We start from the raw sequence: 19126 nt of genomic DNA on the forward strand, positions 1-19126 counted from the left end.
CGACATTTTCTGTGGGTACAAGAAAGCTCGTTCCGTGTCTAATAACCATTTGTCTGTAGGTTCATCAGCGGACCACCTGTTTACCACACCACGCTGAACACCACCTGTCCGTCAAATAACGCCGACCTCGGTCACCATGGCGACCCATCAGCTGCTCGTTGCTCTTTCCCTCCAAAAACTCGCAAGCAGACAGTGTCCTTGTAAAAGTGTAAACAAGCTTGCAGAGAAACCGTAACGCCATCTCTCTCTCTCACACACTCTCTCTCTCTCTCTCTCTCTCTCTCTCTCTCTCTCTCTCTCTCTCTCTCTCTCTCTCTCTCTCTCTCTCTCTCTCTCTCTCTCTCTCTCTCTCTCTCTCTCTCTCTCTCTCTCTCTCTCTCTCTCTCTCTCTCTCTCTCTCTCTCTCTCTTAATAACAAGGTGTCCGATGTTGAACAACAACTCTCTCTCTCTTTCCAAAAAACACAGCTCATAGGGGTAATTCAGGACCACATCACACCTCACCACCAACTGCTTGGACAAAAAATAGCCTGTTGATGGTAAAGGTTTTCACTACCCTACTAGGTACGCATTCGGAACCCGATGCCTTGCGAGGGTTCACCCAACTGAAGGGTGATTCTGACTTCGGACATCGAGATAGAGGCCACAGAAGAGAAGTGGGCGATCTGAGCCGAACATGCTGCCCCTCTCCAAAGTCTTCTTCAACTGCAACGTGACTTCTCAACTCGTGTACTTACTCAACTGAAGCCCTCTTCCTCTCCAGCACCGCCTCCCTCCCCGACATCCGAACAGTTTTACGTCAACCCATCCCTCCTTTAAAACCCTCCCCGACATCGAGACTCCCTCCCTCCGGTGCACCACTGACCATGTCAGTTGTTCCTAATTCTCCTCCTCTTCCCCTCCCCATTTCTTTCAATCACTCCCCCCTCCCCCACTCTCGGTTCTAGTCACCCTGTCCTTTCCGATCACCCTTGCCCATTTCCATGACCCCCCCCACTCTTCTACACACCGCTAGTCTCTGTCAACAGCAGCAGTGCCTGCACCCTTCGTTGTCTCCGTCAGCCCCTTCATCCCCTACGACTCCCCTCATCGTCAGTCCCTTGTTCCCCGACGACCAACCTCGCCACAGTCTGTCAGGATATCCTCTGCATCACCTCCCTCCCCCGTTTCCGCCATACCTTCCCTTCTACACACACAGTCTGCATTACCGCTCCGTACCCTACACGTCTTGCCGTATCCGTTATCCATCCTTCTCCAACTCCTCTCCCCGTCTCTCTGAACCGCTGCGTCCCCTACAGCCTTCCACGTTTCCGTCATCCCGCTCCCTTCTCTACCCCCGCTCCCTTTCTGTGTTAATGTGGAATTGAGGGGAAGAGGGAGAGGTGACGTCTGGTGTTACATCACCACACACCCACCTGCTCCTCTCGATATCGATTTCCCCTACATTCATTTCCATCACCGCCATCTTCTTTTACACACCCCGTCTCTATCAACCCTCCGCCCCCTACACTCCTTCCGTCACCGATATCTCCTCCTTCCCCATCTTCTCCCCGTCTCCCTGACCCGCTCCTTCCCCTACACTCTCCACGGTTCCACCAACACTGTTTCTGCTCTACCCCCCTCTGTCCATCTGGAATTCTGGGGGAGGAAGGGGAAGAGTTGAGGTCTGGTGTTACAACACCCAACCCGCTCCTCCGGATGTCGATCTCTCGGTTCTGAGCCTCGTCACAGTTCCGTGTGGACAGGCCGGTCTTGTGGATTCACACCACGGGACTTGGGAGTCCGTGTGCAGGGCACCCTTAAGGTTAACCTGCAGATTAAGTCGGTGGTGAAGAAGGCGAATGCAAAGTTGGCATTCATTTCTAGAGGAATAGAGTATAGGAGCAGGGATGTGATGTTGAGGCTCTGGTAAGACCTCAATTGGAGTTTTGTGTGCAGTTTTGGGCGCCATATTTAAGAAAGAATCTGCTGACCTCTGTGAGGGTTCGGAGAAGATTTACTAGATTGATTCCGGGAATGAGTGGGTTAACAGATGGGGAAAGTTTGACCGCTCTTGGACTGTACTCGGAGTTTAGAAGAATGAGGGGTGGGTGGACTTCGTAGAAACCATTCGAATGTTAAAGAGCATGGACAGAGTGGATGTGGCAAAGTTGTTTCCCATGGTGGGGGAGTCTAGTACGAGAGGGCATGACTTACGGATTGAAGGGCGCCCATTCAGAACAGAGATGCGAAGATTTGTTTTTATCAAGAGGTTGGTGAATCTGTGGAATTTGTTGCCACGGGAGGCAGTGGGGGCCAAGTCATTGGGTGTATTTAAGGCAGAGATTGATAGGTATCTGATTGGACCGGGCATCAAATGTTATTGTGAGAAGACGAGCAGAGTGGGACTAAAGGGGAGATTGGATCAGCTCATGATAAAATGGCGGAGCAGGCTCGATCGGCCGAATTTCCGACTTCTGCTCCTTACGGTCTTACGCTCATGTCTCAGAAGCCTTGTTGTATTTTGTGAGGATATGATGAAGCACAATGATAAAGGTAGAGATGTTGATCTGGTGAAAAAAGGAGTTTAATAAGGTATTTGATAAGTTTCACCATGGTAGGCTATTTCAGTGTCCATGGAAAGTTGTCTGGTGTATTCAAAATTGTTTGTTATCCAGAGAAGGCGGAGGATTGTCATGCAGGGAGTGTTTTCTCCCTGGAGGTTGGTAACCAGTGGCAATGTGTAGGGATCTGTTCTGTGATCCTGCTTTTAGTGTTTTGTCTAATATAAATAATTTGTTTGAGAAAGTGGGAGGGTGGAATTGGTAAGTTCGCAGATGATATGGATATTGCTAGAGTTGTGGTTAGTGTAGAAGATTGTTACAACAGGACGTTGACAGGATGCAGAACAGCACTGAGAAATGCCAGATGAAGTTCAACACAGAAAAGTGCGAAGTGATTCACTTTGGAAGGACTAATTTGAAAGGCAGAGTGCATGGTTAACAGCAGGATTGTTGGCAGTCTGGTGGAACAGAGGGACGTTCGGGTTGGCATCCACAGATCCCGCAATGTTTCTTCACACGTTGATAGGCAGTTTGCGAAGACGAATTGGGTGTCAGCCGCATTATTCAGTGGGTTGAGTTCAGGAGCCAAGAGGTCATGTTGCAACGCGAGAAGTCCCGGATAGCACTTGGAATATTGGGTTCAGTTCTGAGCACCTCACAAAAGAAGGACGTGGAAACGATAGAGAGGGTGCAGAGGAGGTTCACCAGGATGCTGCCTGGATTAGAGAGGGTGCAGAGGAGATTCGCCAGGACGCTGCCTGGATTAGAGAGGGTGCAGAGGAGATTCACCAGGATGCTGCCTGGATTAGAGAGGGTGCAGAGGAGGTTCACCAGGATGCTGCCTGGATTAGAGAGGGTGCAGAGGAGGTTCACCAGGATTCAGCCTGGATTAGAGAGGGTGCAGAGGAGATTCACCAGGATGCTGCCCGGATTAGAGAGGGTGCAGAAGAGATTCACCAGGACGCTATCTGGATTAGAGAGGGTGCAGAGGAGATTCACCAGGATGCTGCCCGGATTAGAGAGGGTGCAGAGGAGGTTCACCAGGATGCTTCCCGGAATAGAGAGGGTGCAGAGGAGGTTCACCAGGATGCTCCCTGGATTAGAGAGGGTGCAGAGGAGATTCACCAGGATGCTGCCTGGATTAGAGAGGGTGCAGAGGAGATTCACCAGGATGCTGCCTGGATTAGAGAGGGTGCAGAGGAGGTTCACCAGGATGCTGCCTGGATTAGAGAGGGTGCAGAGGAGATTCACCAGGATGCTGCCTGGATTAGTGAGCATATGCTCTGTTGATACTTTGACCGAGCGAGGGTGTTTCTTTTTGGAGCAAAGGCGGAGGAGAGCTGACTTGATAGAGGTGTAAAAGATGATCGTGTGGACAGATAGAGACTTTTTCCCAGGGCGGAAATGGTGGTTGTGAGTGGAGATAATTTCATGGTGAATGCAGCAAAGTACGGGGAGAATGGAAAAGTACAGAGGGGAATAAGCATGGACCTTGTGGGTGAGTATTAAACTGGAGCAGGGCAAATTACGAGAGGTGAGGCCGGAAGGAGGGAGTGTTAACAGGGAACAGCTGTTTCTGGGCAAGTCCACATCCAACATGTGAGGGGTGTTTGAAGTCGAACTGCACAGAGGACAGGACAGGAACGTTCCAGTCAGAAGGAAGGACAAGGATGGCAAGGTAGAGAACCAGGGATGCTGAGAGATGTCATGGATGTAGTCCGGAATACAACAGAAAGTAGGTAATGCTCAGGAAGCTAGAATAAAACAGAGATTGGAGGGTGAATATGAAGACAGAAAAGAACTCCAATGAAAAAACAATCTCGAGGTGAATTAGGAATGCCATGACGGCCCAAGAATACTTCTCGGCAAGTATGATGAAAGAGAATCTCAAAGCATTCTATGCGGACATCAGGTGGAAGAGGATAACAAGGGAGAGAGCGCGAACACTCCAGTGCGAAGGGGAGGCGAGCATTTACCAAAGACATGATCATGGAGCATGTGGAGATCAAGGCAAAGAGTATTAATATGCTGGAGTATTTTGAAGTAATTGAGGAGATAACTTTGGACTTTTAAACAGAATTAAGGTGGACAAACCCCAGGGCCCGCTGGGATTATTGACAGAGGCGCAACATCAGGAGATGGAGTCGTCTCTCTCAAGCGGTAATAACAACTTCCCACCTGTCCCCATGGAAGAATTAAAGGATGAAGTATCACAGCTAAAATCTACCAATGCTGCTGGCACAGATGGGATTCTTAATGAATTCCTGAAACAGCTTGGACCTAAAGCACTCCACTGGCTTCTGTTCCTTTTGAACAGCTGACTAAGATCATTAAAAGTACCTAAAAAGTGGAGAAGAGTCAAAATTGTTCTCCTAAAACCCAATAAAGACCCCACAATTCCTAAAAAGTATGGACAGATTTCCTTGCACTGCACCCGCTATGAACTCTACCAGAGACTCATACTGAAAAGAATTTCTCTCTTAGTCGAAGTCCTTCTAACACCAGACCGAGCTGGGTTCAGGCCAGGCCGCTCTTGCTGCCGTCAAGTCCTGAACGTAACCCAGTATATTGAGGATGGCTTCGAAATGCGGCGAATTACAGGGGCAGTATTCGTTGACTTAACAACAGCATAGGACACTGTGAATCACAGAGGCCTTCTACTGAAGTTATCTAAAACGTTAAAGAATGAAACCACACTGGAAGTAATAAGAAACCTCCTAGAAAATCTTAGACTTTATGTAGACATGAATGGAATTAAGAGTAGGTGGCCTCCACAAACGAACGGATTACCACAGGGATCAGTCCTGGCACCTCTACTATTTAATGTTTACACAAACGACCAACCAACCTTTCCTAACACACGCAGGTTTATCTGTGCAGACGACCTGTGCTTAGCAGCACAAGCTAATCCTTACAAGAAGTTGAAGTACGACTTACACCAGTCCCCGAGGCAATGAAGCAATGTAATGAAAAATGGTCTCTGTACCCAAATCCATCAAAAACTCAAGTGTGTGCATTCCCCCTGAGGAACCGAGATGCAGCTCGGAAACTCCAGATCTTCTGGTGTGGGAAGGAGCTCGAACACCATCCCACTCCGATTTACCTGGGCGTGACACTGGATAGGACGCTCTCATTTGCCACCCACATCCAAATTCTCCCTTGAAAAAAAAATTAGCAGGCACCAAATGGAGCGCCAATGCTCACACACTTAGATCAACTACCCTAGCACTCTGCTATGCAACCGCACAATACTGTGCACCTGTTTGGGGCAGATCTGCCTATGGTAAGAAAGTAGACCCGTTGCTTAACGAAGCGTGCCGAATAATCAGGGCCACACTGCGCCCCGCACCCAGTGACACCATTTACAGACTTGCAGGCATTGCTCCCGCAGAGATCCGAAGACACACTACAACAAAAATTGAAAAAGGAAAACTGAACTCGGTTCCACGACATTCACTACACCATCAGGTGCCAGTTTCCAGCAGCCTAACATCGAGGAAAACTGTGATACAGTGGAGGAACTGCCTCACGGAGCTTCAACGCCCCCCGCGCCAACCCCGACCCCGAACATACAGGGCTGACCTCTGGCCACAAACATACAGGGCTGACCTCTGGTCACAAACATACAGGGCTGACCTCTGGCCACAAACATACGGGGCTGACCTCTGGCCACAAACATACAGGGCTGACCTCTGGTCACAAACATACAGGGCTGACCTCTGGCCACAAACAGAAGCCAGAATCCCACCAAACAAGACAGCGCCAGACCCACAGAAACGTTGCCAGACGGGGACACTGTTGGACAGACGGAGGCGGTGCAATCTCAACAGAGCGAGAGCGGGAGTTTGTAGGACGGGAGACAATATGGTGACAAAATGGGTTTAAAGACCAGCGAATCACTAGAGTGGTTGTCGGTCTGGTGTGGCAAGGTATGATGATGACCGCCCATCTCACACTGGCTGGCGGCCATTTTGCGGTGGATAAAATGGACAACCCTCTTGAAGCATCGCCGACTGTCACACCCTTTTGCTCACCGTCCACTCACTTCCCTCCCTATTTGTTCCTTCTCAAATCCCCACCCCTCCTCTCCTTTCCCTCGCTGCCCCCGATCTTCCAACTCTCCATTTAAACATCTGCCGCCAGCCATTTTGTGACAGGATGCGACAATCCCTCTCACTTCCTCCACTACTAAGTGTGTCACTCCCTCACACTCACCATTTGCCACTCTCCTTCCCTTCCCATCATTCGCAAACCCTATCCCTCCCTCCCGTCGCTTTCCACTCCCCACCACCTCGATGTTTTACACCTTATGCTGGTTTCCTGCCACTCGGCGATGCCAAATTTAGCCTCTCCTCATCGCCCTCTCTCTCTCTCTCTGTGATAACCAGTGAGTCACTCCCCTACTGACACTTTCACACTTGACACCCTCCGCTCTCTGTCCCCTTGAACTTTCTCCCGTCATCTACCACATCCAGTTTCGTGATTTTTTTCTGATGAGGAATTTCGCTCCCCCACCCAATCCCTTCCCTCTGTCCTTGAGTGAGTCGCTCCTGTCTCCCTCCGTAACAACACTCAACTCTCCGTTCCATCAGCCCTGACGGCGTCCCCGACCCTTCGATCCCCCTTTTCCCCTCAAGCACACCCCTCCCTTTTCTTGTCGTCCATCTGATTTGCGAAGGAACTATCGCCAACCACTCATCCTCCACTGTTGAGTAAGTCACTCCCCCACACTCCCCACCCTGCCCAATCAGATCCCCTCCCTCCTGTCCCATTTCTTCCGCTCCCTCCCTGTCCCATCACTTCTTCTCCCTCCCCGTTTCATCTCTTCCCGTCCTTCACTGTCCCATCCCTTCCGCTCCCTCCCAGTTCGATCACTTCCCCTTCCTCCCAGTTTCATTAGAGACCGTCCCTCCCCGTATATCACTAGCCCTGCCTCCCAGCCCCATCACTTCACTTCCCTCATAGTCCCATCTCTTCCGCTCCCTCCTCGTTCCATCTCATCCCCTCCCGCCACGTTTCATTAGTTTCCCTGCCTCCCAGTCTCATCACTTCTACTCCGTCGCCGTTGCAGCACCTCTTCTCCCTCCCCGTCCCATCACTCCCGCTCCCTTCCTGTCGTTTCATTCCTCCTCACCCCGCCTTTATCTTATCCACGTTGGCCACCAGTTTGTTACAGGAACTTCCGCCCCTCCCCTTTTAGTCCCCTATTGAGTCAGTGAATTCGCCACCCTCTCCGTCTCATCTCTCCACTCCTCGTCCCATCACTCCTCTTCCTCCCAAACCCCTCACCCCTCCTCCCCTAATCCCACATGAATGTGCGAATATCTGAGATATACATTAGTTCATTCAACGACAACGTTTTTAGAATTAAAACATATATGCAATACCAAAGACGACATAAAACACAAATTAAAGTACTATTATTGCAATCAGTAACACACTGGATCCCGGGAATGCATCCATGGGCACCGCATGTTCCTTCGCCATAGATTCTGTGTGCGACAGTGGCCAGTGTAAGTCAGTGCTTCACTCCATCCCTGGCGGCCACGTTAACCGAGAATGTGCTATGCGGACACAGGGAATCTCTCAGCCCGGGGACACGGAAACCATAAACCTCTCTCACACGCACCCCGTTCCCCGCAGCTTCAGGAAGGCGTGCCAAAGTTCCTGAAGTCTGATCATATCCGCCATCTCCGCCAGAAGTCAGAACCTCGTCAGTTTTACAAAGTCGTCAACATCCACTCGACCCTCGACTCTCGGTGTAACCGATTAACCATTAGCGTTCTCGTCAAATTCCGTAAACGCAGCCCTGAGTTCTGTTAAACTCGGAATTCCGGCTTCCACCCAAATTTCCAGGTTCACAGACCCGTTGGAAATGAACTGGAAGGGATCTCATTGGAAGGCAGATGGTGCGAGTGAATGGGAAGGGCTGGGTCCTATTGGGAGTGAATGGGAAGGGCTGGGTCCCATTGGGAGTGAATGGGAAGGGCTGGATCACATTGGGAGTGAATGGGAAGGGTGGGTTCCATTGGGAGTGAAAGGGAAGGGGTGGGTCCTATTGGGAGTGAATGGGAAGGGCTGGGTCCCATTGGGAGTGAATGGGAAGGGCTGGATCACATTGGGAGTGGATGGGAAGGTCTGGGTCCCATTGGGAGGGAAAGGGAAGGTCTGGGTCCCATTGGGAGTGAAAGGGAAGGGTGGGTCCTATTGGGAGTGAAAGGGAAGGGTGGGTCCCATTGGGAGTGAAAGGGAAGGGTGGGTCCTATTGGGAGTGAAAGGGAAGGGTGGGTCCCATTGGGAGTGAAAGGGAAGGGTGGGTCCTATTGGGAGTGAAAGGGAAGGGTGGGTCCCATTGGGAGTAAAAGGGAAGTGTGGGTCCTATTGGGAGTGAAAGGGAAGGGTGGGTCCTATTGGGAGTGAATGGGACGGGATGGATCCCATTGGGAGACAACAGGAAGGGCTGGATCACATTGGGAGCGAACGGGAACGGGTAGGTCACATTGGGAGGGAACGGGAAGGGGTGGGCACATTGGGAGTGAAAGGGAAAGAGTGGGATCCAGTTGGAATGTTCGGGCGACGGGAGAGAATGGGTGGGGGTGCGTCCCGTTAGGGATGCAAATGATAGCAGTGAATGGGAAGGGGTCGGGTTTACTGGGAGTGCGGACTGTGAGAATGAATGGGAAGGGCTGGATCCTATTTGGAATGCAGACAGTGCTCGGACGATGGCTGTTGTAGCGATGTACTACATGCAGAGCGAGAGACAACGACACGCAGTCGGTAAGTCTGTACCAGACTAGTTTAATCAAACTTCGCGGCGCTGGCTATTTGTGAGCCGGTGCGCCTGCGCAGAAAGAGGGTCGCCACGCTGTTCCCGACTCACTCACAGTCACTCACAACTAACTGACCGGCTACAACGGGTGACCGGTAGATTAATCAGTCCCGTTTCTCACCGTCGCTCTGCATCGCGTAAGCGATACTTATAAAATCACACTTCAGGGCGGTGTCCGGGATCGCTGTGGATCCAAGGTTATTGCTGAGGTATTTGTCAATTTGACGTCATTATATCGGCCAGGCTGCCGAATGCACCGTCCTCAGCAGAGGGAGCGAAAGGATTCTCTCCCGGGACAATCCCACCCCGGGACATCGGTGTCCCAGACTAAGCCCCGGCCCCCGGGCTCCTCCTGTCTGGGTAATTCCCCGGGGTCTCACGTGGGAGAGTCTGGAACCCGCACATCCGGCGGAAGCTGCGCCGCTGGACAACGGGCGGAAAAACGTCACTGCGGGAAAGCTTCCGATATCACCGAGCTCGAGACCGGAGCCGGTTCCGTTAAAACCGTTGGGAATTACCCCCGGCGCGCGGCCATTAAAGGTAAGGGCGGGATTTAAAGGGGAGGGGGAGTTAAAGGGGAGGGGGGATTTAAAGGGGAGGGGGTGTTAAAGGGGAGGGGGTCGTTAAAGGCGCGGGTGGGGAATCGGCTCCATCACGCGGGCGGGGATGTTCACACATTCAGATGTTCACAGTTCCACAGTCAGTCCGGATCTGACTCCCTGTAGAGGTCTCAGTTCCTTCTCCCCGGTCTCAGTGAACCGATTCCCCACCAGCCTGAAACAGATGGGAGAATAAAGATGAAATAAACAGATTACACAACAGTGTCAGTAACAGGGGACCGGGGTTAATGTTTCAACAACGCTCACAGACAAATATCACCAGAAAACCCGCGGATCCGCTGACATTTTATCACATTGGATATTAACCCAAACACTCACCCGATCCGCTCCAGACTCGGGAGTGTCAGTATGAGGCGGCGGAGAGCGGGGACAGATCGGTCTGTCAACGAATTTGATCTCAGGTCCAGCTCCGTCAGTGATTTGTTTGTACTGAGAGCGGAGACAAGATCCTCGGCCCCAGAATCTGTGAGACCGACACTCTCCAGCCTGTAGATGAGAGAGAGTGAGGGTGAAGGGTACAGAGAGACAGGAGACGGTACAGATCCTCAGTGTTTATCAGTAACACAATTACTGATCTCATTATTGTTCAGTATCAGACACCCAGTGATTGTAAACACAATCTCCCACAGTCTGGTACTTACCACAGTTTCTGCATTTTACACTCCGGGTTCCTCAGAGCCCCAGACACCAGTTTCACTCCTGAATCTCCCAGTTCATTATAACTCAGGTTCAGCTCCGTCAGTGATGGTTTTGTACTGAGAGCGGAGGCGAGATCCGCGGCCCCAGAATCTGTGAGACCGACACATTTCAGCCTGGAAATGAGAGAGAGTGAGGTGAAGGAAACAGAGAGATTGGAGATGTTACAAATCCCCTGTGTTTATCAGTAACACAATTACTGATCACATTAATGTTCAGTGTCAGACACCCAGTGACTGTAAACACACTCTCCCACAGTCTGGTACTTACACCAGTTTCTGTATTTTACACTCCGGGTTCCTGAGAGCCGCAACCAACAGCTTCACTCCTGAATCTCCTAATTTATTATAACTCAGGTCCAGCTCCGTCAGTGTTGGGTTTGTACTGAGAGCGGAGGCGAGATCCTCAGCCCCAGAATCTGTGAGACAGACACCACTCATCCTGGAGATGAGAGAGAGTGAGGGTGAAGGATACAGAGAGACAGAAGACGGTACAGATCCCCAGTGTTTATCAGTAACGCAATTATTGATTACATTAATGTTCAGTGTCAGACACTCAGTGACTGTAAACACAATCTCCCACAGTCTGGTACTTACACCAGTTTCTGTATTTTAAACTCTGGGTTCCTGAGAGCCGCAGACACCAATTTCATTCTTGAATCTCGCAGTTTATTATCACTCAGGTCCAGCTCCGTCAGTGATCGGTTTGTACTGAGAGCAGAGGCGAAATCCTCGGTCCCAGAATCTGTTAGACCGACATTGTTCAGCCTGGAGATGAGAGAGAGTGAGGGTGAAGGACACAGAGAGACAGGAGACGGTACAGATCCCCAGTGATCATCAGTAACTCTATTACTGATCACATTAATGTTCAGTGTCAGACACCCAGTGACTGTAAACACAATCTCCCACAGTCTGGTACTTACCACAGTTTCTGTATTTTACACTCCGGGTTCCCCAGAGCCGAAAACACCAGTTTCACTCCTGAATCTCCCAGTTCATTCTCGCCAAGTCTAAACACAAACAGACAACTTGATGAAGAAAGTGATACAAACCGAGGGTCTGAGGGAATTTCTTTCACGCGGATATTTCAGGAAACATTAAACCCTTCCGTAAATCACTGATTGGATTTCCCATCACTGTCAAAGTCTCTCACTGCCCAGCTCCAGGGTATTCACCCAATGTCAATAATTTAGTCTGTTGCTGTGACCCTGTGAACCCCACATATTCCGTCTCATTCACCATTGGCAAGAAAAGTGAAGTGGGATGGGGAACTGAGTTCCCTCAGGTCGAAGGGGGATAGAAAAGAGAGATCCTACGGGAGAAATGGAACGGGAAGGAGTGATCCCACAGGAGGAAGGCGGATGGTGAATGGAGATCCGACAGGAGGAAGAGGGAATGGGAAGAGAGATCCCTCAGGAGGAAGGGGATGGGGAGGAGAGATCCCACGGGAGGAAGTGGATAGGGAAGAGAGATCCCACAGGAGGAAGGGGATGGGGAAAAGAGTTCCTACAGGAGGAACGGGGATGGGGAAGTGAGATCCTACAGGAGGAAGGTGGATGGGGAAATATGATCGCTTGGGAGGAAGAGGGATTGGTAAAGGAGATCCTTCACGAGGAAGGGGATGGGGAAGGAGAGATTTCACAGGAGGAAGGTGATGGAGAAGAGAGATCCAACAGGAGGAAAGGGATGGGGAAGAGAGATCCCACAGGAGGAAGGGGATGGGGAAAAGAGTTCCTACCGGAGGAACGGGGATGGGGAAGTGAGATCCTACAGGAGGAAGGTGGATGGGGAAATATGATCGCTTGGGAGGAAGAGGGATTGGTAAAGGAGATCCTTCACGAGGAAGGGGATGGGGAAGGAGAGATCTCACAGGAGGAAGGCGGATGGGAAAGGGAGATCCCACAGGAAGAAGGGGGATTGGGGAAGAGGGCCCATAGGAGGAAGGCGATGGGGAAGAGAGTTCCCACAAGAGGAAAGGGCTGGGGAAGAGAAATCCCACAAAAGGAAGGGGGATGGGGAAGACAGTTCCCACAGGAGGAAGTGGGATGGGGAATTGAGTTCCCTCAGGTCGAAGGAGGATAGAAAAGAGAGATCCTACGGGAGAAATTGAATGGGAAGAGAGATCGCTCAGGAGGAAGGGGATGGGGAAGAGAGATCCCACAGGAGGAAGGGGATGGGGAAAAGAGTTCCTACAGGAGGAAGGGGATGGGGAAGAGAGATCCTACAGGAGGAAGGTGGATGGGGAAAAATGATCGCTTGGGAGGAAGGGGGATGGGTGAAGGAGATCCTTCACGAGGAAGGGGATGGGGAAGAGAGATCCCACAGGCGGAAACGGAGGGGGAAAATAGTTCCTACAGGAGGAAGGGGGATGGGGAAGAGAGACCCACAGGAGGAAGGGGGATGGGGAAAAGAGTTCCTACAGGTGGAAGGGGGATGGGGAAGAGAGATCCTAAAGTAGGATGGGGGATGGGGAAAAATGATCGCTTGGGAAGGAGGGGGATGGGTAAAGGAGATTCCACACGAGGAAGGGGATGGGGAAGAGATATCCCACAGGAGGAAGGGGGATGGGGAAGCGAGATCCCACACGAGGAAGGGGATGGGTTATCGAGATCCCAGAGGAGGAAGGGGATGGGGATGAGAGATCCCTCAGGAGGATGGGCATGTGGAAGAGAGATTCCACAGTAAGGGGGATAGGGAAAGTGATCCGACAGGAGGAAGGGGATGGGGAAAAGAGATCCCACAGGAGGAAGGGGGATGGGGAAGAGAGATCCCACAGGAGGAAGCGTGATGTGGAAAAGTGATCCCGCAGTAGGAAATTTGGATGGGGAAAAGAGATACCACAGTTATGGCGGGATTGGGAAGAGAGTTCCCACAGGTAGAAGGGGGATAGGAAAGAGAGATCCTGCAGGAGGAAGGGGGATATGGAAATGAGATCCCATAGGAGGAAGGGGGACTGGGAAGACGGATCCCACAACAGGAAGGGGGATGGGGAAGAAACATCCCACAGGAGGGAGGGGATGCGGAAATGAGATCCCGCATGAAGAAGTGGGATGGGGAGAAGAGATTCCACAGGAGTTGGGGGATTTGGGACGAGAGATCCCACTCGAGGAAGGGGATAGGAAAGAGTGATCCTGCGGGAGAAATGGAATGGGAAGGAGAGATCCCACAGGAGGAAGGCGGATGGTGAATGGAGATCCAACAGGAGGAAGAGGGAATTGGAAGATCGATCCCTCAGGAGGAAGGGGATGGGGAAGAGAGATCCCAAGGGAGGAAGGGAATAGGGAAGTGAGATCCCACAGGCGGAAGGGGATGGGGAAAAGAGTTCCTACAGGTGGAAGGGGATGGGGAAGAGAGATCCCACGGGAGGAAGGGAATAGGGAAGAGACATCCCACAGGTGGAAGGGGATGGGGAAAAGAGTTCATACAGGAGGAAGGTGGATGGGGGAAAATGATCGCTTGGGAGGAAGGGGGATGTGTAAAGGAGATCCTTCACGAGGAAGGGGATGGGGAAGAGAGATCCCACAGGAGGAAGGCGATGGGTAAAGGAGATCCCTCACGAGGAAGGGGATGGGGAAGAGAAATCCCACAGAAGGAAGGGGGATGGGGAAGACAGTTCCCACAGGAGGAAGTGGGATGGGGAATTGAGTTCCCTCAGGTCGAAGGAGGATAGAAAAGAGAGATCCTACGGGAGAAATTGAATGGGAAGAGAGATCGCTCAGGAGGAAGGGGATGGGGAAGAGAGATCCCACAGGAGGAAGGGGATGGGGAAAAGAGTTCCTACAGGAGGAAGGGGATGGGGAAGAGAGATCCTACAGGAGGAAGGTGGATGGGGAAAAATGATCGCTTGGGAGGAAGGGGGATGGGTGAAGGAGATCCTTCACGAGGAAGGGGATGGGGAAGAGAGATCCCACAGGCGGAAACGGAGGGGGAAAATAGTTCCTACAGGAGGAAGGGGGATGGGGAAGAGAGACCCACAGGAGGAAGGGGGATGGGGAAAAGAGTTCCTACAGGTGGAAGGGGGATGGGGAAGAGAGATCCTAAAGTAGGATGGGGGATGGGGAAAAATGATCGCTTGGGAAGGAGGGGGATGGGTAAAGGAGATTCCATACGAGGAAGGGGATGGGGAAGAGATATCCCACAGGAGGAAGGGGGATGGGGAAGCGAGATCCCACACGAGGAAGGGGATGGGTTATCGAGATCCCAGAGGAGGAAGGGGATGGGGATGAGAGATCCCTCAGGAGGATGGGCATGTGGAAGAGAGATTCCACAGTAAGGGGGATAGGGAAAGTGATCCGACAGGAGGAAGGGGATGGGGAAAAGAGATCCCACAGGAGGAAGGGGGATGGGGAAGAGAGATCCCACAGGAGGAAGCGTGATGTGGAAAAGTGATCCCGCAGTAGGAAATTTGGATGGGGAAAAGAGATACCACAGTTATGGCGGGATTGGGAAGAGAGTTCCCACAGGTAGAAGGGGGATAGGAAAGAGAGATCCTGCAGGAGGAAGGGGGATATGGAAATGAGATCCCATAGGAGGAAGGGGAACTGGGAAGACGGATCCCACAACAGGAAGGGGGATGGGGAAGAAACATCCCACAGGAGGGAGGGGATGCGGAAATGAGATCCCGCATGAAGAAGTGGGATGGGGAGAAGAGATTCCACAGGAGTTGGGGGATTTGGGACGAGAGATCCCACTCGAGGAAGGGGATAGGAAAGAGTGATCCTGCGGGAGAAATGGAATGGGAAGGAGAGATCCCACAGGAGGAAGGCGGATGGTGAATGGAGATCCAACAGGAGGAAGAGGGAATTGGAAGATCGATCCCTCAGGAGGAAGGGGATGGGGAAGAGAGATCCCAAGGGAGGAAGGGAATAGGGAAGTGAGATCCCACAGGCGGAAGGGGATGGGGAAAAGAGTTCCTACAGGTGGAAGGGGATGGGGAAGAGAGATCCCACGGGAGGAAGGGAATAGGGAAGAGACATCCCACAGGTGGAAGGGGATGGGGAAAAGAGTTCATACAGGAGGAAGGTGGATGGGGGAAAATGATCGCTTGGGAGGAAGGGGGATGTGTAAAGGAGATCCTTCACGAGGAAGGGGATGGGGAAGAGAGATCCCACAGGAGGAAGGGGGATGGGTAAAGGAGATCCCTCACGAGGAAGGGGATGGGGAAGAGAAATCCCACAGAAGGAAGGGGGATGGGGAAGACAGTTCCCACAGGAGGAAGAGGGATGGGGAACTGAGTTCCCTCAGGTCGAAGGGGGATAGAAAAGAGAGATCCTGCGGGAGAAATGGAACGGGAAGGAGAGATCCCACAGGAGGAAGGCGGATGGTGAATGGAGATCCGACAGGAGGAAGAGGGAATGGGAAGAGAGATCCCTCAGGAGGAAGGGGATGGGGAAGAGAGATCCCACGGGAGGAAGTGGATAGGGAAGAGAGATCCCACAGGAGGAAGGTGATGGAGAAGAGAGATCCAACAGGCGGAAGGGGATGGGGAAAAGATTTCCTACATGTGGAAGGGGATGGGGAAGAGAGATCCCACGGGAGGAAAGGAATAGGGAAGAGAGATCCCACAGGTGGAAGGGGATGGGGAAAAGAGTTCCTACAGGAGGAAGGTGGATGTGGGAAAATGATCGCTTGGGAGGAAGGGGGATGGGTAAAGGAGATCCTTCACGAGGAAGGGGATGGGGAAGAGAGATCCCACAGGATGAAGGGGGATGGGTAAAGGAGATCCCTCACGAGGAAGGGGATGGGGAAGAGAAATCCCACAGAAGGAAGGGGGATGGGGAAGAGAGATCCCACGGGAAGAAGTGGATAGGGAATAGAGATCCCACAGGAGGAAGGTGATGGAGAAGAGAGATCCAACAGGCGGAAGGGGATGGGGAATAGAGTTCCTACAGGAGGAACGGGGATGGGGAAGTGAGACCCTGCAGGAGGAAGGTGGATGGGGAAAAATGATCGCTTGGGAGGAACAGGGATTGGTAAAGGAGATCCTTCACGAGGAAGGGGATGGGGAAGGAGAGATCTCACAGGAGGAAGGCGGATGGGGAAGGGAGATCCCACAGGAGGAAGGGGGATTGGGGAAGAGGTCCCATAGGAGGAAGGCGATGGGGAAGAGAGATCCCACAGGAGGAAGGGGCTGGGGAAGAGCACTCCCACAAAAGGAAGGGGGATGGGGAAGACAGTTCCCACAGGAGGAAGTGGGATGGGGAACTGAGTTCCCTCAGGTCGAAGGGGGATAGAAAAGAGAGATCCTACGGGAGAAATTGAATGGGAAGAGAGTTCGCTCAGGAGGAAGGGGATGGGGAAGAGAGATCCCACGGGAGGAAGGGGATAGGGAAGAGAGATCCCACAGGAGGAAGGGGATGAGGAAGAGAGATCCTACAGGAGGAAGGTGGATGGGGAAAAATGATCGCTTGGGAGGAAGGGGGATGGGTGAAGGAGATCCTTCACGAGGAAGGGGATGGGGAAGAGAGATCCCACAGGCGGAAACGGATGGGGAAAATAGTTCCTACAGGAGGAAGGGGGATGGGGAAGAGAGATCCACAGGAGGAAGGGGGATGGGGAAAAGAGTTCCTACAGGTGGAAGGGGGATGGGGAAGAGAGATCCTATAGGAGGATGGGGGATGGGGAAAATGTTCGCTTGGGAGGGAGGGGGATGGGTAAAGGAGATTCCACACGAGGAAGGGGATGGGGGAGAGATATCCCACAGGAGGAAGGGGGATTGGGAAGCGAGATCCCACACGAGGAAGGGGAAGGGATATCGAGATCCCAGAGGAGGAAGGGGATGGGGATGAGAGATCTCTCAGGAGGATGAGCATGTGGAAGAGAGATCCCACAGTAAGGGGGATAGGGAAAGTGATCCGACAGGAGGAAGGGGATGGGGAAAAGAGATCCCACAGGAGGAAGGGGGATGGGGAATAGATATCTAGCAGTACGAAGCTGAATCAGGAAGAGAGGTACCACAGGAGGAAGGAGATCGGGAAGAGAGATCCCACAGGAGGGAGGGAATGAGAAAAGCGATCATGCAGGTGGAATTGGGTAAGGGAAAAGAGATCCCACAGGAGTAGGGGGGATGGGGAAGGGAGATCCCACAGGAGGAAGTGGATAGGGTAGAGAGATCCCACAGCAGGAACGTGGGTGTGGAAGAGAAATCTGAGAAGAGGAAGGGTAATGGCTGAGAAATCCAACAGGAAAAGGGGGGATGGGGAAGAGTGATCGCACACGATGAAGGGGGTGGCATTTGCCACATTACATCTCAATCTGATTTACTGCAGTTTTACCCAAATCCGTTTACTTTGCAACAGCACAATAGAACAGTGTCACAGTTCTGAGTGAGAGATAAATCAAGTTACCTCAACTCCTGGCACTTGTGCAGCCCGGGTCCCAGCCGCTGGATTCCTTCACACTGAATGTGGCAGTACTCCAGGTTGAGATATTTTATTGTATCACAGAGTCCGATGGCATGAGACAGGACCGCGCAGTCAATAGGGGTCAGTGTCATGCCGCTGAATGAAAGTGTTTTCAGAGATCCCAGTGCGTCCTGAGCCAGTCCACGATTCTGAGACTCAAACAGGTAGTGCAATGTGTTCAGGAGTCTCCTTCTACCAGTGTTACCAGTGTTTCTACTCTGGCGTTTAACCTCCTCCTTCACCCAGTCAATCACCCGGCAGGTTGTTTGATGAGGAAATAGACCCAAAAACTCCTCCAGGTCCCGAGCTGTCATTGGGTTGGACAGACCCGCAACAAAACGGAGAAATACCTCAAATCGCCCATCTTTTGCCTTGTGGGCTTCATTGAGGAATTTCAGGATATCCTCGGGATGTACAGTCAGGAATTGTGCGACTGCAGCTACAAACTCTTGGATGGTGAGGTGTGGGAATGTGTACACCACGCTGTGGGCAGAATCCTCTCTCTCCAAAATCTCTATCAGGAACCCGGACAGGAACTGGGAAGGCTGCAGATTGAACTTGATCAAATCTCCGTCTGCAAACACAATCTTCTTCTCTGACACTCCTCTGTAGGCCATCTGACCATCCCTGAGTAACACATCACGGGGTATCTCAATCTCACGGCCGTGATTTTTCAGGATATTGTAAATATAGTAGGAGTACAGTTGAGTGATGGTCTTGGGAACTCTGAGCGGGTCCCTGACTCTTTGTGTGAAGGAGGGGCCCAGTGCCAGAGCGAGGATCAAGCAATAGGAGGGGTTGTAGCTCATGGTGTACAGGATCTCGTTCTCCTGCACGTGTTTGAAAACAGCTGCTGCCACAGTCTGATCTTCAAAATACCGGATGAAATATTCCTTCCGTTCCTCACCAACCAATCCCAGGATTTCAGCCCAGACACCGATCTTCGCCTCTTTCAATAAATGTAACACAGTGGGGCGGGTGGTCACCAACACTGAACACCCTGGGAGCAGCTTGCCCTGGATTAAACTGTACACTAT

At 51.9% G+C, this 19126-nt stretch overlaps 1 protein-coding gene across 1 annotated transcript; it reads right to left on the reverse strand.

The window, feature by feature from the left end:
* Positions 1-9064: 9064 nt before the first annotated feature.
* On the reverse strand, positions 9065-18181 carry LOC140720438 (ribonuclease inhibitor-like). Its single transcript, XM_073035290.1, has 7 exons — positions 18033-18181; positions 11610-11696; positions 11284-11454; positions 11002-11128; positions 10633-10862; positions 10310-10477; positions 9065-10145 (listed from the first exon to the last, which is right to left on the reverse strand). Exons 1-7 carry the CDS (start codon positions 18179-18181, stop codon positions 10058-10060), a joined length of 1020 nt encoding a protein of 339 aa, XP_072891391.1. The 3' UTR covers positions 9065-10057.
* Between the last annotated feature and the right edge of the window lie 945 nt (positions 18182-19126).

The sequence above is a fragment of the Hemitrygon akajei genome, unplaced genomic scaffold, assembly GCF_048418815.1.
Source record: "Hemitrygon akajei unplaced genomic scaffold, sHemAka1.3 Scf000042, whole genome shotgun sequence".
NCBI lineage: Eukaryota > Metazoa > Chordata > Chondrichthyes > Myliobatiformes > Dasyatidae > Hemitrygon > Hemitrygon akajei.